The sequence below is a fragment of the Galeopterus variegatus genome, unplaced genomic scaffold (assembly GCF_000696425.1).
Source record: "Galeopterus variegatus unplaced genomic scaffold, G_variegatus-3.0.2 Scaffold2108, whole genome shotgun sequence".
Lineage (NCBI taxonomy): Eukaryota > Metazoa > Chordata > Mammalia > Dermoptera > Cynocephalidae > Galeopterus > Galeopterus variegatus.
Genome location: NW_007728219.1, coordinates 221,250 through 240,423, shown reverse-complemented (window position 1 = coordinate 240,423; position 19,174 = coordinate 221,250). Strand labels below are relative to the sequence as shown.

The window sequence follows — 19,174 nt, the reverse complement described above, 5'->3', positions numbered from 1 at the left end:
GAGGCCCGAGGACGAGCCTGGGAGGCCCCGGAGCCGCGGACCGGTGGGCCGGACGGAGTCGGGGGAAGGCCCGCAGCAGGAGGTTAGGCGCCGGGACCAGTTCCCGCTGACCCGGGGCAGAGCCATCCAGGAGTGCCGGAGCCCTGTGCCGGCCCCCGCTGCCGATCCCCCCGAGGCCAGGACGAAAGGCCCCCCGGGGCGGAAGCGGGAGCCCCCGGCGCAGGCCGTGCGCTTCCTGCCCTGGGCCACGCCGGGCCTGGAGGGCGCTGCTGTGCTCCAGACATTGGAGAAGAACAGGGCGGGGCCTGAGGCGGAGAAGAGGCTGCGCCGAGGGCCGGAGGAGGACGGTCCCTGGGGGGCCTGGGACCGCCGAGGTCCCCGCAGCCAGGGCAAAGGTCGTCGGGTTCGGCCCACCTCCCCTGAGCTCGGTAAGGCCAGCGGGAGGGCCTAGAAGGTGCCCGGAACTGGTGGGGAGGGCGTTTGGGGAGAGCAAGTCTGCTCGGCAGGAGCTTCAGCCTGGCGTGGGGGGCTGCGAGGGTGCGGTTTGTCAGAGACGGCACGGGGGCAGGCTCGAGTTAGAGCGAAGGACTGTGAAGGTGTTTGTGCTAGAACCTGCCGCTGGTGAGGGGAGTGTGAGTGTGTTTTGCTGGGAGCTGGGTGGAGCTGAGGTGTGAACAAAGACTGGTGCTCATATGCTTGCCATAGGTCCCCTGGGTCCAGTGACCTACTAAGCTGTTGGGTCAAGGACCAACAATGGGGGGAGGCACTGGTGCAACCTAAGGAGCCCCTCCACAGCCCCCATCCCTCTGTGGGAGAACAGGTGGCAGCTGGTCTCAAATAATTTGTCAAGTCTCTGTTACAGGCAAGCTTTGGGCCAGCTAACTCTTTATTCTGTTCTCATCCCGGCACCAATCCCCTGACGCCTCTGTGGCCACTATGATCTGACCCACCCTCCCCTTCTAGGCTCCTCTCTCCCATCCTTGCATGCCTGTATCGCTGAGCTGACGGTGGTCCCTACACATGCCAGCCTGTGTGTTGTCTCCCAGCCATCCCATGGGTGGTGACCAACATCACCAACAGGGGAATGCTCCCGCCCTTAACTCTGAACATCAGCTTGGGGCACACTCCTGGAGAGAAGCAGAGGAAGCCATCATTGGCTTGCTTCCACTCCTTACTGCTTCTCCAGGCTAGATGACTCTACTCACTGCACCTGGACACACTGCCAGTATCTCTTTCATTGCACTTACCACCCTGTATTTTTCTGCATCAGAATTATTTTGCATTTAACTATTACCACCTTGTAATCTTTAGAAATGGTGAGATCCATCACCCTACTAGCCGTCATTATTGCATACTCACAACCATATCCCAGAGGTCATGTTAACTAGGCCCTTGGGGGTATTATGCCACTGCAGTCTGAATGCCAGTTCTGCATAACATTAGGTGTTATCTCTTCCATTTTACAGATGACAAAACTGAGGCTCAGCAAGGTTATCTGATTTGCCCAAGGTCATGTAGCTAGAAAACATCAGAATTGGGATTCTCATTGCTCTTTTGGCTATCCGTGTTGTCTTTTATGTAGCTTGTAGAATGTCAGAGTTGGAAAATATCTGAGAGATCCATGAAATCGGAGTTTTATTATCTCTGTGTGTATGAGCTTCCTGTAAGCAGGGACCACATCCCATCTCCTTTTGTATCCCTGGGGCCCATACAGTGCTCACTGTGCAGTAAGTGCAGTGTCACTGGTGAATGGATGAGACCAAAGCTGACCTCACAGGCCCCTCTGACCTACCTGCCGCTCCCTCTTTTGAGTCTGGGGGCATCATAAATTTGACAGTTTACTGCACATTGCCCTGTGACACCACTATTATTGCTTAAGTCTTGAGTTGCTGTTAGCTTGTCCTCTGTCCCTTTGGAAGTGTGTTACAGTCTTGTGTCCCTCAGAGTGCCTCGCACGGGACTTGGTATGCCATACATGCCGACTGGTTTATGTGAATACATACATGGCGCAGTCCCTGAAACCAGCACTCTTAACTGTACATGAAGTTTAGGAACAAGTAGTGTGGAGCCATGGCTACTCTGTTCTGTTAGAGAACTCTCTGGCTTCAAGACATTCACGAGAGAGACTCTTTGTTCCACCAGCCCCTGCCTTCTAGAAGCCCTTCTCTCTGGCTTTGGCTTTCTAGGACTTGAGGTTGTCAATGCCCTTTCTCCTCCTGAGTCATCCCCACAAGGATCATGTTCCCTTACCCTGTCACCCCTGTGTCTGTCAGAGTCTTCAGATGACTCCTATGTGTCTGCTGGAGAAGAGCCACTGGAGGCCCCTGTGTTTGAGATCCCTCTGCAGAACGTGGTAGTAGTACCAGGGGCCGACGTGCTACTCAAGTGCATCATCACCGCCAACCCCCCACCCCAAGGTGAGCTCCAGGACTGGGGCCAGGCTGAGGTTGGGGGTGGGGTGGGAAGGGAAGGTTCACCCAGAATCCTTGGAGGGAGTTGGGAGTGGGGAAGGAGGGAGGGGAGTTATCTCCTCCATGGGGGCTGTCCTGAGTGTGTGTGTATGTGTGTGGTGTGTTTGTGTTTGTGTGTGCGCGCATGTAGGGAGATTTCCCAGGACCCCCTGAGAGAGGGGAGTGCAGATTGCTTGGAGTTTCATAGGGCAGGGAGAGGAGTGATTTGGGCTCCTGCGTGGTGCATGTCATGGGGATGAGATTTCTCAGTGGCCCCTGTGGGCCATGGTGAGCTGGTTCCCATGTCTCCACAGTGTCCTGGCACAAAGATGGGTCAGTGCTACGCAGTGAGGGCCGCCTTCTCATCCGGGCTGAGGGTGAGCGGCACACGCTGCTGCTCAGGGAGGCCCAGGCAGCTGACGCCGGGATCTATATGGCCACCGCCACCAATGAGCTGGGCCAGGCCAGCTGTGCTGCTGCACTGGCTGTGAGACCAGGTAGGGGAGCCCATGACCCTTCTCGGTGGTTCTGAGGCTATGGGCCAGGCTCTTAGCCAGAGTCCACAGTTCGTTCTCATATGTCGGCTGCTCTGGTGAAAGCATTCTAAATGGCCCTGGCCTCCAGGCAGGGGCCAAATTCCCAAGGCACACACCAGGCTGGCCAATTCATGAAGTCAGTGAAATTTGTCTTTAGACATCCTCTAAATGCCATCCTCCCATGGCATTTCCCTGAACAGGGTCCTGTGGGAAAAGCAAATTGTCCTTGAGTCTCCAAGAAAAAATCTCTCAGCTGCAAGAGCTTAAGAGCCACCAGGAGCCCTCTGAGATCATTTCTTCTATGGGACAGCCTTCCCCCCTCCCCCACTAGTTAAAAGACATGCTTTCCCTTGCCACAACCTCCTACCCCCTCCTTCTGTTGAGCCCTAAGCCGTAAAGTGGGTACAGCTGAGAGCACCTCTCAGGAGATGGCAGTGCTGAGGCTGCCTTGTTTTCTATTTTTGTGAAAGCCCTTACTTTGTGGTGGGCTAATTCCTTTGAGTTTCAGTCCAGTTTCTGGTTCAGGCAGGGCTGGACCAGGGTTGGTGTGCACGGGCAGTTCAACCCTTTCAGGTTGGTGGGCCTGACAGGGTGCTGACCCTGGGCAGTGGGGTTGGGGAGTGAGGATGGGAGAGGCTGGGACAGAAGGAAAAGACAGAGACTCATCCCTTGAGGGGGTTACCCCTGGGTGACCAAACCTAGATCAGAGGATCTAGGTTGGAGGACAGTGCAGGACAGGTGAATCCAGGGCCTAGAACAAATGAGCAGTTGGTCAGTGTTCTTGGATACCTGCACTGAGAGACATCAGGGCCCTGAAAGAGGCTGGGACTGGGACTTAGACCAGCAGGAGGAGGAGCCAGACATGCCAGAAGGAGGAATAGCACATGCTGTTCTGTTCCTTTCTTCACGTAAGTGCTACAGGGGACAAGATGACAGCCTGTGTGCCTGGTCCCAGGGCCTCAGCACGTTCATGATGAGGGAGTTCTTGGTGGTGTCTGATCTCTGTCCCTGTGCTATGTAGACCCTTTAGTTGCACCATGTGGCTTTGTGGAATGCAGGTCTTCATTTTGCTCAGCTCACATGTCCTCCCAGGAGCCCATGTTTTCCTCTCTGTCCTGCTTGCCCCTCCCACCGCACTGAATCATAGCCATCCCTCCACCACATGATTCCGTCCTACCATCACCTTTGGGATCTGGCCTCTGACTCAGCTCCCAGCTACCCTTACAGGGCCCAGGCCCAGCTCCAGGACTCTGGTCAAAACTCGACTTGGTCTGAGATTTGGTGGGAGGTGCATGGAGGGTGCCCCAATACTGGCTCAGGGCCATTTGGGAGCCTTTTTAGGTTGGGAAGGCGGATTGGGGTGAGGCAGCTGTCAGCACTTGACTGTGAGTTCTGTGCTTGCCACAGTGAGCCTCCTTGAGCTTCAGTTTACTTATTTGTAAACCAGAGATAGTTATGCCATCCTCACGGATGAAAGCAAATGTGTGAACGAGCTTTATGAACTGTAAAGCTGTAGACGAATGTTAGTTGTTATTGTTATTAAGGGGTGATGTGCAGACGAGCTCAGGTTTCCAAGATCTGGGAAGCCCCTTATCCTTCTCTGCCCCTTTCTTCACACTGTCTGTGCCTTGGGAACGCCACCCCTGCCCTTGTGAGCCCTGCAGCCCCTGCATATTTCCCAGCCCCTGTGTCTTCTGCCTGTCTCCATATCTCTGTGCCTCCTCCACCTTGGGGAGCCAGAAAGCCTTTGTTGCGTTAGTCCATTGCAACAGGCATTGCAGCAAGCAGGCAGCCCCTATAAGTCAGGCTGGCTCAAGGGCTCCAGGGCCTGAAGGGCAGGAGGCACGTGGGTCCAGATGCGGCTCCAGATGTAGCTTTCATTAAAGAAGCTGATTTTCTTACCCTACAAGGCACTGTTTGGTCCGGAGTAGCTGGACAGGGGCCAGTGGGCTGTAAAGCAGCAGGAGTGGGTGGAACCAGTGGGTGGCACAGACATTTGGCAAGGGAGGGGGTCCCAGGCCTGGAGCTGTAGGAAGTGAGGTGTGGGGCTGGGGGAGGGTATCCAGCAGTGTGGCTGTGGGGGCAGAGGGGAGCAGGTGGAGGGAGGGGGCGGATGGTGTCTTGTGGGAAGTGGCTTCTGTGGAGCTCCTCCCTTTCTTGCTTCTCCTCCTCCCCCTGCCCAGTGCCATAGTAACCAGGGCTGGCTGCCCAGCGCCCTCTTGGGGTGCCCATCCCAACAGGCCCTGCTCTTGAGAGCTCACAGATCTTAATTCCTGGTGGGAACCACCGTAACTGGGGAATGTGTAATTAGAGAATGCAGCCCTGGGTGCTGCGGTTTGGGGGGCAGGGTCTGTGCTGGCAGGGCCTGGTCCTCACTAGCTCTGGCAACCCCACCCCAACCCTCCCTTCCAGCCCACTGAATAACTCTGCTGAGACCACAGCCATTCTTCCAAAAGGGGGTGTGTGGATTGGGGTGGGTGGCTGGGCAGTGTGAGAAAGCTGCTTAACTGAAGTGGAGCGTTCTCACCTGCCACCCGCATCTATCACACAAGCATTGATTAAGCACTGACCTGTGCCAAGTGCTGTGCATCTCTCTAAACAGTCTCTTCTGTTTGGAGAGTGCCATATCCTTTTTCCAAACCCTTTCACATCTCTTCCCTTGAGCTAGATCGCACCATCCATATCCCTTGGAGAGACATATGACAGGTGGCAATAGTCCCATTTTGCAGATGGGATGACAAAAATGGGAGAGCACAGTGACATGGAACCAGCACCAGACCAGTAACCTTTATTGAGCATCTACAAGCTGCCTAGGAATGTTATAAGGAACAAGTGATTTAAAGTAATGGAAAATAACTCACCCATGAAGCAAATAAACTTAGTGTGACTCGCAGTTAAAAATAAAGTGACAAATTAGCATTTACTCAGGGCTTCATATGTACCAGGCCCAGTACATATGACATTTAGTCCAGCCCTTTGAGTTATGTTCTACTATTATGCCCATGGTACAGGTGAAGAAACTGGGACTGGGAAAGCTTTAGCAAATTGCTCTTGAGCAGTACTGATTGATAGCACTTTCCACGATGATGGAAATGTTCTATATGTACACTGTCCAATATGGTAGCCATATGGCTACTGGGCACTTGAAATGTGGCTAGAGAGACTGAGGAATTGAATTTTTAGTTTCACTTCGTTTTAGTTACCATGCATTTACATAGTCTCAGGTGGCTGGCAGCTACCCTATTGGGATGCTCAGCTCTAGGAGCATAGGGTCACGATAGGGCCCTGTGTCTGAGTCTCCCAGGCCTACACTCCCAGCCACTGCTATCCCATCCCCTTTCTTGCTACTCTGAAGAGTGGGGTTAGGGTGGAATCGTGCTCATAAGCACATGGGGAGGGGACTGTTGATGCCCCCTGTAGGTGGGTCAGATTGGGGGTTTTCTCTTCTTCCTCTGTGGACTCCCCACCTCTGTAGTGGCTGTGGTCCTGTTTGTTTCTTTGCATGCCTGGTGAGAGCGCACTCGGCTCACACCTTGGTGGGCTCTGACAGGAGGTCCTATGGGTGATGGTCAGGAGGAAGGGGGATGTGTGAGGCTCCATGCACCTGACCTCTATCCTGCTGCCTTCAGTCTGCCCCTCGAGCATGGGTCTCATGTATTTGAGCCTCAGGTTCTAGCATTTTCCAGCCAAGACCTTGGCCTCTTCACTTTACCTTAGCTGGCCACAGTTCTTCTCTGTAAAGTGAGGATCATTATAACTCCTGGGCTACCTACTCGGTAAGATTTGCGAGGCTCTATGGGGAAGATGAGTTGGCTAAAGACATTTGGGCCAGAGGAGATGGCTCATCAAAGCTCATCCTGGTCCCACATATAAGAAAAACACTATTACAACAGAAAAGAGGTTATTGGGGTCATGAGTACAAAGGAAAGGAAAAAAAATCATGGCAGCAGCATCTGCCATCCACTTCTCCTGTCCCTGGTCCCAGGCCACCTGCTGCACAGTTGCAGGTTCTCCCTTGTGGTGGCAGTGGCTGCCAGAGGAGGGGATCTTAGAATGCGACACAACCCCTGTTGTCCATTCTTGATGGGGGTTTGGACAACATTTGAAAAAAAACAGCATGGTGTGGTCCCCTGGACCAGACTCAGCCCCCCTCCCAGCTTCTGTCTGCCAGCAGCAGTTCTACCCCGTTGTGCAGTTTCCCAAGGCTGTCACCTAGAATGGGGGTTATCACTCACAGCCTATCACAAGGATGGAGACCTAAATTACAGTTGGTGCTAACATTTTACCTATCCTGGAGCAATCCAGTGTCACATATGTAAGAAATTAAACACTTCAATGGCTAGGTCAGGCTGACCATGTGACATTCTCTCTAATGCCTTGTACATTTTAAACCAAACCTGAAACATTCTCAGCACAATTTCTCCTTGTCCAAGGGGAAATATTCATGTTGGCACCCTGCAGAGATTCCCACCTCCTGGCCAACCTGTGCCTCACTTCTCCGTGGTGGGATTACCATGGCAGACATTTAAGGAAATGCCTGTGGAGAACCTACCGAGACATTGCACGTGAAGGGCAGGTTGTGGAGGGCCAAGCCACGTATAAATATGCTGGTTAACCTTCAGCATGTCACTCCCTTCCTCAAAAGTCACAAGGAAGGGCTGAGCCCGTGGCGCACTTGGGAGAGTGCGGCGCTGGGTGCGCAGCGTCGCTACCACCGCGGGTTCGGATCCTATATAGGCATGACCGGTGCACTCACTGGCTGAGCGCGGTGCGGCCAGTCTCAAAAAGGACAGAAAAAAAAAAAAAAAGTCACAAGGAGCTCCTCTTTTCCTTCAGAGTGTAGGCCACCTGCCTTCAGCTGGCCTTCACCATCTGGACCCACAGGGCTGGGGTGGCCAGAGGTCTGAGGCTGACCTGGGGGTGACTGGAGGCAGCTGAGGCCGTGGGAGGCACCTGCTCTAATTTCGTGATGCCCCGCTGCTTGCTGCTTGACCCAGTTCTGTGGCCAGAAGACAGTTGAGCTACAGTCCGCTGTGCATGTGCCTTTCCCCTCAGCATCTGCTCTTGCAGTTTTCTCTGCCTGGAATGCTTTTCCCTTTTCCTGCTGAACCCAAACTGTTATTCCAGTTCCACCTCTTCCCTCAGTTCCCTCTTCTTCCCTGAGCCGAAAGTTGTCTCCTGTTCTCTGTCCTCCAATGGCCCTTATCTGTTCCTCTCCTGCCACCTTATCATTCCAGATTGCTGTTATAGCTGTTTGTGTATCTGGCTTGTCTTCCCTCCCAGCCAGAAGACTCCTGAGAACACGACAGTGCCTCCACCACTCCTTGGCTCTCGCAGCCACACCCGGAGGCCCTCCTGGACAGTCAGGGGCTGTGTGGACCTCAGGGACTATGTGTGAGGGGACAGTTGGGGGGCGGGGGACAGGAATTCCTGTGACTTTCTAAGCCCTTGGAACAGCCTGGGTAGCACCCAGAGGCTGGGAGCGATGCTCAGCTGCAAAAGATAATAAGGCTGTAAAGTAAGGCAAATCATAACTAAAGCCAAAATGTTTCATTATTTTAGTTATACTAAGTTTCTATTTATATTGTCAGAATTAGGGCTCAGACCCTCCAAACCTGTTGCACAGACTGGTTCACCAGACCCTTCACACTCAGGTTGATGCCAGGTAATTGGGAAAGATTCCGGGAGCTACTGGCAGATGACACAAGCTCAGTCCTCAGCTTCCTCAGCGGCAGCAGCTTACTGGTCCGGCAGTGGCAGTGGCCTTGCAGAGGGTCCCGGGGGCAGTAGCAGCAGCCTTCAGCAAGAGTAGTGGCCTCCCCATGACCCCCCCCACACACACTGGGGGGGCATCCCGGGAATGGGAGGCCCTGTGGATCAGAGCCACTCATCCTTTTACTTAAGTCCATAAGCCAGGACACCTGGGTGCTCATGCACAATTACACTAGACGATAACCAAGGAACACCTGAGCACATATGCCTAGTTACATCAAATGCTCAGCAAGATTCTGAACATCTGAGGGGCCCTGACCATTTTTTCTATATTTTCCCAACAAAGACTGTTCCTAAGAGTAGAAGTTGGGATGGCAGTGGAGACCATGGAGCGGGTTCCTCAAAGTTTGGTCCCCAGACCAGCAGCAGCGTCAACACACATCCCCTTAGGTATATGTTAGAAATGTAGGTTATCAGCCCCAGCCCAGACCTACTGAATCAGAAACTCTGGGGGTGGAGCCCAGCAAGCTTTAGTTGAAGGAGACCTCCAGGTGATTCTGATGCACAGTAAGCTGAGAACCACTGCCGTAGAGTTAAGAGACCTTGCCTGAGATGGGAGGCCAGGTGGTACGGTGGGAGACACCAGGGCTGTGGAGTCATCTCCTGGGTTCAAAGCTCTGCTCTGGAGTTTAATGGCCGAGTTATATCGGACTCAGTGATACCCTCTCAGGGTTGTCCTACCATGAGGATCAGGAGCGATTCCTAAACATTCATGTGCATAAAAACCACTTGGGGTGCTTTTTAAAAAATGCAGTTTCCCAACCTCCCAGTTCAGAAAACCGAATTCTTGAGTAAGGCCCAGGAGCCTGTATTTTATTTATTTTTTATTTTTTTATTTTTAAAGATGACCAGTAAGGGGATCTTAACCCTTGACTTGGTGTAGTCAGCACCACGCTCTCCCAAGTGAGCTAACCGGCCATCTGTATATAGGGATCCGAACCCGTAGCCTTGGTGTTATCAACACCACACTCTCCCAAGTGAGCCACGGGCCGGCCCCCAGGAGTCTGTATTTTAACTAAGCTGTCAGGTGGTCCTGATGTGGGTGGTTCAAGGGTCATTCTGAGAAGCCTTGATGTGAAGGGTCTTCTGCTGTGCCTTTACGTACTAGATCTTTGCAGTGGTGGCTGCAACTAGACCTATCCCCGAGAACGTATCAGGGGACGTCAGTACCAGCTAGATGTGCTGATCTGGGAGGGAGATTCCTCAATTTGTGGGCTCTCTATCACCAGTATATTCATTGAGTGAGTTCGATCCAGGAGCAGTGTTGAAAGGGCCTACTCATGGGTAGGGTCAGCGTGGGAGGTGGGGCAAGTGTGAAGGGGCGGTGCTGCGCTGGCAGGTTGTTCAGGCTGCTGAGTGTATGTGCCTCTCAGATTTAGGAGGGCACCTGCTCCCTGCTTCCTGGCTGGTGTAACTATGTTCTCCACAGTGAGAACTGGGCTTGTGGGTGGGTCAGGGCTGGGATGTCAGGGACTGGCTACAAAGATGATTTAGGCTATGGGACCAGTGAAAAGTGGGTGGCACTAGATTCCATCAGCCCTAGGGATTCCGTCAGCCTCCTTGTCCGCACAGTTTTGGGGGTATGGAGCGTTAGGTACCTAACCCACTGCCTTGTCTCGAAGAAGCCAATTTCTGCCCCGCTGGAGCCTGAGCCTCCTGCCTAGGCTGCTGTGACTGTCCCTCTTCCAAGGGCTTAAGGACTTGGGCTGACTTGGTGGCTGGATGCCCCACATGGTATTGTTCCCCCGCCACCACCAGGGGCCTCTGAGGCTCCCTACAAACCTCGCCAGTCCTGCATTAATATCCTCTCTCCCTCCCTGGGCCCGTGAGCCTCCTCAGCACTGTCCAGGCTGGAGGTGACCCTGGAGCAGAACCTCAGGCTCTGTGGAGGGGAGAGAAGCACCTGCTTCCAGGGACACGCCTCTGATCTCAGGATCAGCTGGAGGCCAAGTTTCGAGCCCCAAGTGCCATTCCCACTCCCCTCCCTACCTCAAGACAGCTTGAACAGTGGGCCCCTCCTCTGCCTGGCCCCCACTCCTCCTTCCTCACTGGCCATGCTGGGAAACCCAGGTCATAGCTTGGGAATGTGGCCCTGGGTGGGGGTGAGGTGAGAGGAGGGAGAATGACATGTGACTCCTGCTCAACACCCCCTTTTTTTCTTGCTTTCTTTCCAAGCCCCTTCCCGAGCCCAGATACAAATGGGTGCTAATTATGAGGGGTCTTTGAGGGGAGCAGTCCTCACTGTCCTCACTGTTGGCCCTGGTAGAGCCGATGGGTGAAGAACAAGTTGCCAAATGGTGTCCCAGTAGAGCCTGTAGGAGGGTTGAGTGTAGGCCCAGTGCCCGGGGGTGGCTGCTGGGCCAAACCTGCCACAGCAGGAAAGGAGGGCCAGAGGTGGGATTCTAGGCCCTGTCAGGTTGAGGTGGGCTTCTCTGGGAAGGAGGGTGAAGGTCCTAACAGTTCTGATTCCCAGCACCAGAGAAAATGATATGGCTGGCTCTGTAGTATTTGAAGCTTGTCAGTACCTTCCCAGGTCAGGGATCTTGGCGATTTGGTCAGGGCAAGGGGCAACATAGGAGCCATTTGCAATCAGTGCCTCTTTGGTAGACACATCGGAAATAATGGGTCAGGGCTAGCACCTTGAATACCGCAGTGCACTGCCACCCCACCCCCATCTTCCTTTGGGGACCGAGGCCCCATGCCTTGAGTCCAGGCACCAGTGAAGGGGCTTTGCTCTTGTCAGGATCCAGGAGCTGTAAGGAGAGGAAAGGCAGATCCCACTGCTCGAGAATGAGCAGGGTGGCTAAATTCAGCTGGCTGTGCTCTGCCCCTCCCTTCTCCCCACTGCACTCCAGGGCTCAGGCTGCTTGTGGTCTCAGCAGGCACCACCTTCCCAGCCAGCTGCCTGCCTGCCTGCCACCCAGCCTCTCTGTGGCCAGCTCCCGCCTCCTCTTTCCCCTGCTCAGCTCCTGCCCCCTCCCCCAGGGCCTTCCAGTACAGGGGCCTCAGCTGGGTCAGCGTGAGTGGGGCTGGGCAGGCTGGGCTCCTGCTCCCAAGGGAGCCAGGCCAGGGTGGGCAGTGGGCAGGCAGCAGGAGGGCCTGATGCCAAGGCAGAGCCTTCGAGACAGGCGCAGGCTGGTGTCCGTGTGCTGAGTCTTGGGGTGAGTTGGGGTGCAGCCCTGCTTGGGGCTTTGGGTGGGGGAACCAGGAGGAGGGGCCGGGGGCTGTGGCAGATTCATGTCTGTATTTGGCAGTCGGATAGGATCCAGCTCAGTAAGGCTGGGCCCTTGGCCAGTTGCAAGGGAAGGGCGTCAGGGCCCTGGGGACACCCCTCCCCCAAGGCAGACTCTGGTGCCCCCTCCTCTTCCCCAGGCTGAGCTACCCTTTTCTGTGGATGGCTCCAACTCTACTCTCCCATACCCTGAGAGTTTTGGGGTCCATGTTCTAGGACTGGGGCCAACAGGTGCCCCTGGGGTTTCTGTAGCAGGAAGCTGAGAAGGGAGTGGGGGAAGGGCAAGCTGGACGGTGCCGCCCCGTTGGCCCTGGGCTGAGGTCAGGATGGGGCTTATCTGAGGTGTGTGTTCCTCTGCACCAGACCCAACTTGCTCAAGAATCGGGTGTCCTGGCTGTGCCTTTCTGGGGTCCCAGAGACATGCACCACCTGCCTTTGGAGCCTGCATGGTAGTTTGGGCCCCTAGTCCATGCCAGAAGTGTGGGTTCCCTGCCTCAGTGGAATTCTGGGTCTCCCACAAGGCCCAGGAGCAGCCCCTCTGCTGCCCAGGTTCTTTGCCCCAAACATTCCCTATGGTGTCCCCTCTCAGGAGGATCAGCAGGGTCAGTGTTGGCAGAGGAGGATTCAAGGGCTCAGGGAGAGGACACACCTGGGCAAGTTCACACAACAGGAGGTGAGGTCAGGGCAGGGCCATCCTGCCGGGAGCTGCCTGAACTCCTGGTCTCTGTGTGACATTCCAGCTGCTCTCTCAGTCTCTTTGCCCCTTCGTCCCCTGGTACCTCTCTCTGTCTCTTCTCCAGGCGGGTCCACATCCCCTTTCAGCAGCCCCATCACCTCCGACGAGGAGTACCTGAGCCCCCCAGAGGAGTTCCCGGAGCCTGGGGAGACCTGGCCCCGAACCCCCACCATGAAGCTCAGTCCCAGCCAGAACCGCTGTTCTTCTGACACTGGCTCTAAGGCACCCCCCACCTTCAAGGTCAGGTTCCTGAGGCTGGCACCCACCCCCCTGTGGACCCTCCATTCCTTTGTGTGCCCACTTGTTCTTGGGACCGTGATTGGGCTCCAGCAAGACCTGGAATGTTGCCCCATTAACCCTTCTTGCTCAGCCAGCCTCAGTCTGACTGGTGTGGAAGAGACCTCTGTCCCAGGTCCCTCAGAGTCCAAATCTGTATGCCCCGATGATCTTCCCTGACACTTTGGGGTCCCCTTTTAGGTCTCGCTTATGGACCAGTCAGTAAGAGAAGGCCAAGATGTCATTATGAGCATCCGCGTGCAGGGGGAGCCCAAGCCGGTCGTCTCCTGGTGAGTAGCAACCACTCACCCCCATCCACTGGCTCCCCCACTCCAGGCTTGGCCCTGGGAGGCCTGGCTTTGGGTGGAAGGGAGTGGACCCTTTGTGGACTTCCCATGATCTGCCCCGGGGACCTCATGCTAGGGCCGGCAATACCAGTGCCCCCAACACACTCCTGAGACTCACCCTGGTGCTCAAGACTTATTTAGGGCATCCCCTTCTGAGGAGAGGTTTGGGGAATAAATGGTCTCATGTCTGTCCACTTGGGGAAATATGACTAGGAGTCCTCTCCTGGAGAGGGCTGTCCCCTCCTGCCCCCCTTTCCCATCAGTTGATGGTAGGGTGACTTTTGAGACCTACTCTGTGCCCAGCCCTGTGCTAGGCCCAGTCACAATTTGTCTCTGAGCTGCCAGAAGCCCATAGTTAAATGTGGGTCTCAGCTGCAATGCCTTGCTCGTCCCAGGTGCCCAGAACATCGATTACTTGACTTTTTTTTTTTAAAAAAAGATGACCGGTAAGGGGATCTTAACCTTCGACTTAGTGTTGTCAGCACCACGCTCGCCCAAGTGAGCCACGGGCCAGCCCTTTCTTTTTTCTTTTTATTGGTATGGGTTCTATTTTTCATTTGTAATTAATTGTCTGGTCCCCACTGTGATTTTTTTTAAATATTGTGAGTTCTTTCATATCCCGTTTGGGAAGTGGGAAAGCTGTCTGTTATAAATAAACAAAAATAAGACATGGGAAAACTTAAGAACCATGAAGAGCTAAACATTATGGCTATACTCTGAGTGTGGCAGAGTATGGAGAAGGGAGAGATCCAGGTGGGCAAAGCTGGTCTGGAAGTGCCTGAAGTAGGGTGGGCTGGAAGAATCATGGTGAACTCAGGGGTGCCTATGGTCAGTGGGACAGAATCAGGAAGTGGGCAAACTGTGTGGGGGAGGAGAGGTCTGTGTGGCTGTGCAGCCCATTTCCCTGCACATACAGGTCAGGACCGTGGGCCCTGGGACTGAGTTCTTGCCTCTCTGACAGGCTGAGAAACCGCCAGCCTGTGCGCCCGGACCAGCGGCGCTTTGCCGAGGAGGCTGAGGGCGGGCTGTGCCGCCTGCGTATCCTGGCTGCAGAGCGGGGTGACGCTGGCTTCTACACTTGCAAAGCGGTCAATGAGTATGGCGCTCGGCAGTGTGAGGCCCGCCTGGAGGTCCGAGGTGAGTACCTCACATGCGCTATGAACCCCCACCTGGCCCTAGCCCCCTCCCTGCCCTCCTGACAAACTCATACAACCTCAGTTATAGGATGCCACAACCGAAAGGGCCTCAGAGGTCCCCTAGTCCAGCTGCTTATGTTGTAGAGAAGTAAACTGAGGCCCAGAGAGAGGAAGCAACTTGCCCCAGGCCACACAGCAGATTGTTCTCTGCTCAGCTTACAGCACAGTGCTGTCTGCCCCATGCTTGCTCACGCTAGCCAGAGGACCCTGCTTCCTGCCACCAGCCATCCTCTCTCCACACTCTTCTAAGCCTTCATCACCCTGCTCTACCCAGGCCCCTTCCTCCCACCTACACCCCCCTCCCACCCCCTTGCCCCCCTGCCTATTCCATTGCTGTGCAGAAGCTATTGTGATTGGGGGGTAGCAGTGGGGAGAGTCTGGTGGCTGGACCCGTTCGGAGGGGCCCTTGGGGTGACTTGGGCTTGAAGCATTGCAGTGACTCCAGGGGTGCCAGGTCGATCAGAGCCATGAAACATGGAGAGGGCTGGGCATAAGGACAGGGGATCTCTCTCAGGTAGCAGCAATGACAGGGCACAGCTAGGCTGCCCTCCAAGGACGGGTGGGTTCCTCCCCACAGGCTGGCTGTTGGCCTTGCCTTCCACCTTACCCTTCCCTGTCATGGCTCAGGACCAGGGACCTCTCCTCAGCTCCTCACTCAGCCATCATCCCTCCCTGCCTCCCATGAGGCTCAATCCCTTCAAGCCTGGCAGAGTCCATCTCTGGGAACTTCCCAAAATACACCTAGGTACCTGCTGGAGCCTGTTCCCTAATAGTTATGGCCTCTCTGCTGGGCCCTGCTTGCCTCAGTGACCCTCCCCCGTGCCTCCCATTCCTGTGGTTGCCACTCTTTGGTCTCCAGGTTCTTTAGCCCCCGTTCTCTGGCCTGCTCCTTCTCCTCCAGGGTCTGGCTCTGCCTTGCTTCTCTGTGCTAACTTGTGTCTCGGTGCTTCTCTCTCAGGGATTCCTCCCACCATCCCCCAGGCTTCCGGGTGCCCCCGATGCCTGTGAATGCCCCTCCCCTGGTTGCCCAGGGTCTCTGCCTGCCCAGAAACCTCAGGAGCCCCTGGGAACCCGGTCTCTGGCTGGCCACCGGCCCTCCCAGCCCAGGGCTGGTCTTGGGGGAGCTGAAAGTGGCAGCACTGCCCTGGCAGTGTTAGAGGCACTGCTCCATCCAGATGGGCACCTGCCAGGTCTGTGCGCCTGTGTGCCTGTGCGTGCATGTGTGTGCGTGTGCTGCACTAACCTGCCGCTTGCTGACTGAGGTTTTTGTCTGTACACAGGCGAGTGAGCTCAGGGGGCCGCCTGCGCTCCCCCCGGCTACCCTCCGAGCCGCGCCCCTGTCTCAGGCACCTCTCGGACCTCGCTGTGTTTCACTGCCTCCTGCCCACAGACCCAGCCGGCCTGCCGGCCCGGACCCGCCCCAGCCTCCCCTCCCCTGCCCTTCTCACTCCATGCAGCCCAGGGCTAACCCATGGGCTAGTGGACCCTCCCTCCCCAAGCGGACACACGGCTGTGCAGGCCCCCAGATGGACTGAGTGCTGGGAAGGGGCAGCCATGAGGGGTATCAAGCGCCCCCCAGTCTCTCCCTGCAGGGGAGCACCGAGTGATCGCATGTGCTACCACTGCTACAGGCCACTGTCTGTCTACCTGTTTGTTTGTCTGTGTGTCTGTGACAGTCAGGGAAGGATGCCTCTGAGCTGGGGTGGGGTGAGACAGAGCAGGAGAGGATAGGGCGTGGCATCTGCGGGATGGAGGGGCCCAGAGGTGCAGGGGCTGTTGACAAGGGGCTCACTGGGAGTGGGCAGGACACTGACCATTCCAGAGACGGGTTTCAAATGGCACAACACTTTCTATTCCACAAGAGACTAAGAGCCAGAGGCCCTGGGCTCTGTGTCGATAGAGAGACCTGGCTGGGCCCTGGCCCTGGCAGGTTTAGGGCTCATTTGGGGCTCCCTTGTGCACTGTCAGGGCCAAGGATGCTCTGTCTGGAATGAGGGAGTTAACCAGGCCTGGTGCAAAAGCAGGGGGCTGCTGTTAAGGGAGTGGAGATATTTGGGAACACCTATTTCTTAGCTCAAATAAAGTTCAATTTGTACCCAGCTGGTGTGCTGTGTTTTTTTTTTTTTTCCGCCGCCGTCTCTGCCACCACGTGGTCATCTTGGTTTCCCCTCTCTCAGTTCCCTCTTGCCTCTCATGAGTTCACCCCCTGACCTAGCTTGGGTTGCAGTCTTGAAGACAGGTCTCAGAGCTCCTTGCTGTCCTGGCTGGGGTGGGGGTGGGCTTTCCCTGTCTCCAGAGGAACAAAATGCATCTCTCTTTCTGTCTGTCTGTCTCTGTCTGTGTGTGTGTGTGTGTGTGTGTGTGTGTGTGTATGTATGTCTCCCTTGCCCTGTGTGTCTCTGCTCTGTGCGTGCCCCCCGTGGCCGCTTCCCCCCAGCACACCCTGAAAGCCGGTCCCTGGCCGTGCTGGCGCCCCTGCAGGACGTGGACGTGGGGGCCGGGGAGATGGCGCTGTTTGAGTGCCTGGTGGCAGGTCCTGCTGACGTGGAAGTGGACTGGCTGTGCCGTGGCCGCCTGCTGCAGCCCGCACTGCTCAAATGCAAGATGCACTTTGATGGCCGGAAATGCAAGCTGCTGCTCACCTCTGTGCACGAGGACGACAGTGGCATCTACACCTGCAAGCTCAGCACGGCCAAAGGTAACTACCCACTCAGGCCTGAGGGCGACTGTGTGCACCCAAAAGCAGGAGGGAGGGGACTGGAGGTGAAAGAGCTGCAGAATAAGATGCCCAGGACGTAGGGCTTCGTATCCTGAGGGATGTGCAGTGGGGTGGCAGGGCATAGAGTAGTACGTGGCACAAAGGAAGTGCTGTGTCACCGTTAGCGGTTCCCATGGGGGAGCTTATGCTGAGGCATAGCCAACAAACCCGGACTTGGGTCCCAACTCTTGCCCCCATGTAACTTTGGACAAGTTACTTCATCTCTCTGAGCTTTAGACTATTCATCTGTGAAAAGATTATGATAATAACCACTTCTCAGGGAGATTGGTAGGATTAATAAGATAATGTATCTAAAGAGCAAAGCACAGCACCTGGTCAAGGGTGGCACCTAATAAATGTTGGCCGTTAGTATTATTAATGACATCTGTGACCTGGTGCTGTCCTCATGTGAGGAGCACAGATGGTGAAACCTGCATCACTAGGATGTGGGTGATGAGCACATGAGAGGAAGCCAGAGGGGCTTTGTAGGCAGGAACAAGCGTCAGGTCAGCAGAAGGGACTGTTGTCCCCTCCAGAAGAGTCTGTAGAATGGTAGAGTAGGGCCAAGGGGCCTCTGCTCTGGGTCTGGGGCTGGTGGGTTGGAGTGTGGACACAACCCAGGCACAGAGGAGAGTTCTGAGGGAGGGGGTGGGGGAAGGGAGTGGGCTTGGCTTCTGAGACCCATCAGTGCTGGACTACACTTCATCCTGGGTGGGCAGAATGAGGTGAGGAGGGGAGAGCTAGGGCCAAGCCCTGGGCTTCTATGGAGTCCCCAGCTCACTGCGGCAGCATGCTGCCTACCTTTGCTGACACCCACCCTCCTGAGAAGGCCTGGTCTTTGGATCTTTGCCCACTGTCTCACCCCTGGGCTCTGCCCAGGCTCTGGCTTTGTGCCCAGTCTTAGGGTAGGACCTGCGATTTGGGGTGCCTGGGCCTCAATGGCCTTCCCTAGCCCACAGCTGCCCTCTGCCCCCAGATGAGCTGACCTGCAGTGCCCGGCTGACTGTGCAGCCCTCACTGGCGCCCCTGTTCACACGGTTGCTGGAAGATATGGAGGTGCTGGAGGGCCGTGCTGCCCGCTTCGACTGCAAGATCAGTGGCACCCCATCCCCCTCTGTTACCTGGATGCATTTTGGTATGGCTCCCCACCCTGCAGGTGTTGGGGACCCCCCAAGGGCCCAGGCAGGGATGGGGTATGCCGAGGGCAGGCCCCCCTCCGTGCCTGCTCTGCACTCCCGCCCCTCCCTCCCCCAGGCCACCCTGTGGAGGAGAGTGAGAATGTGCGACTGCGGCAGGATGGGGGCCTGCACTCGCTGCACATCGCCCACGTGGGCAGTGAGGACGAGGGGCTGTATGTGGTCAGCGCGACCAACATCCACGGCCAGGCCCATTGCTCAGCCCAGCTCTACGTGGAGGAACCTCGGACAGCTGCCTCAGGCCCCAGGTATTGCTGCTGAGGTGACCCAGCCCTGGGGTGGGGGGTGCGACCCTGGACTTGTGGGCAGCCGCGTGCTTCTTACAGCTCAAAGCTGGAGAAGATGCCATCCATCCCTGAGGAGCCAGAGCAGGGCGAGCTGGAGCGGCTGTCCATCCCTGACTTCCTGCGGCCATTGCAGGACCTGGAGGTGGGACTGGCCAAGGAGGCCATGCTAGAGTGCCAGGTGACTGGTCTGCCCTACCCCACCATCAGCTGGTTCCACAATGGCCACCGCATCCAGAGCAGTGATGACCGGCGCATGACACAGTGTACGTGTCTGGAAGGGGCCCTTGGGAGAGTTCCCTCCTGCACCGTCTTGGCTTGTAGCACCCTCCTCCTCTCCCGGCCTCCCTCAGGGCCTTCTTTTTGTAGCCTGGTCAGGAAGGGGTGCCCG

The 19,174-nt window shown here is 56.0% G+C and overlaps 2 protein-coding genes across 2 annotated transcripts in view; both read left to right on the top strand.

Annotated features, from left to right (window-relative positions):
* LOC103596782 (striated muscle preferentially expressed protein kinase-like) overlaps positions 1 to 2,624 on the top strand; it is a 17,374-nt gene extending 14,750 nt beyond the window's left edge. Inside the window, exons 8-10 of the mRNA XM_008580491.1 lie at positions 4 to 428; positions 2,274 to 2,417; positions 2,602 to 2,624. Coding sequence (XP_008578713.1) covers positions 4 to 428; positions 2,274 to 2,417; positions 2,602 to 2,624 — 592 coding nt within the window. The remainder of the gene's footprint in view (positions 1 to 3; positions 429 to 2,273; positions 2,418 to 2,601) is intronic.
* SPEG (SPEG complex locus) overlaps positions 1 to 19,174 on the top strand; it is a 47,522-nt gene that overhangs the window by 3,154 nt on the left and 25,194 nt on the right. Inside the window, exons 2-10 of the mRNA XM_008580485.1 lie at positions 2,274 to 2,417; positions 2,765 to 2,947; positions 12,791 to 12,966; positions 13,204 to 13,292; positions 14,311 to 14,486; positions 16,983 to 17,243; positions 18,280 to 18,438; positions 18,558 to 18,747; positions 18,826 to 19,049. Of these exons, the coding sequence (XP_008578707.1) occupies positions 2,884 to 2,947; positions 12,791 to 12,966; positions 13,204 to 13,292; positions 14,311 to 14,486; positions 16,983 to 17,243; positions 18,280 to 18,438; positions 18,558 to 18,747; positions 18,826 to 19,049 (1,339 nt within the window). The 5' untranslated portion in view covers positions 2,274 to 2,417; positions 2,765 to 2,883. The remainder of the gene's footprint in view (positions 1 to 2,273; positions 2,418 to 2,764; positions 2,948 to 12,790; positions 12,967 to 13,203; positions 13,293 to 14,310; positions 14,487 to 16,982; positions 17,244 to 18,279; positions 18,439 to 18,557; positions 18,748 to 18,825; positions 19,050 to 19,174) is intronic.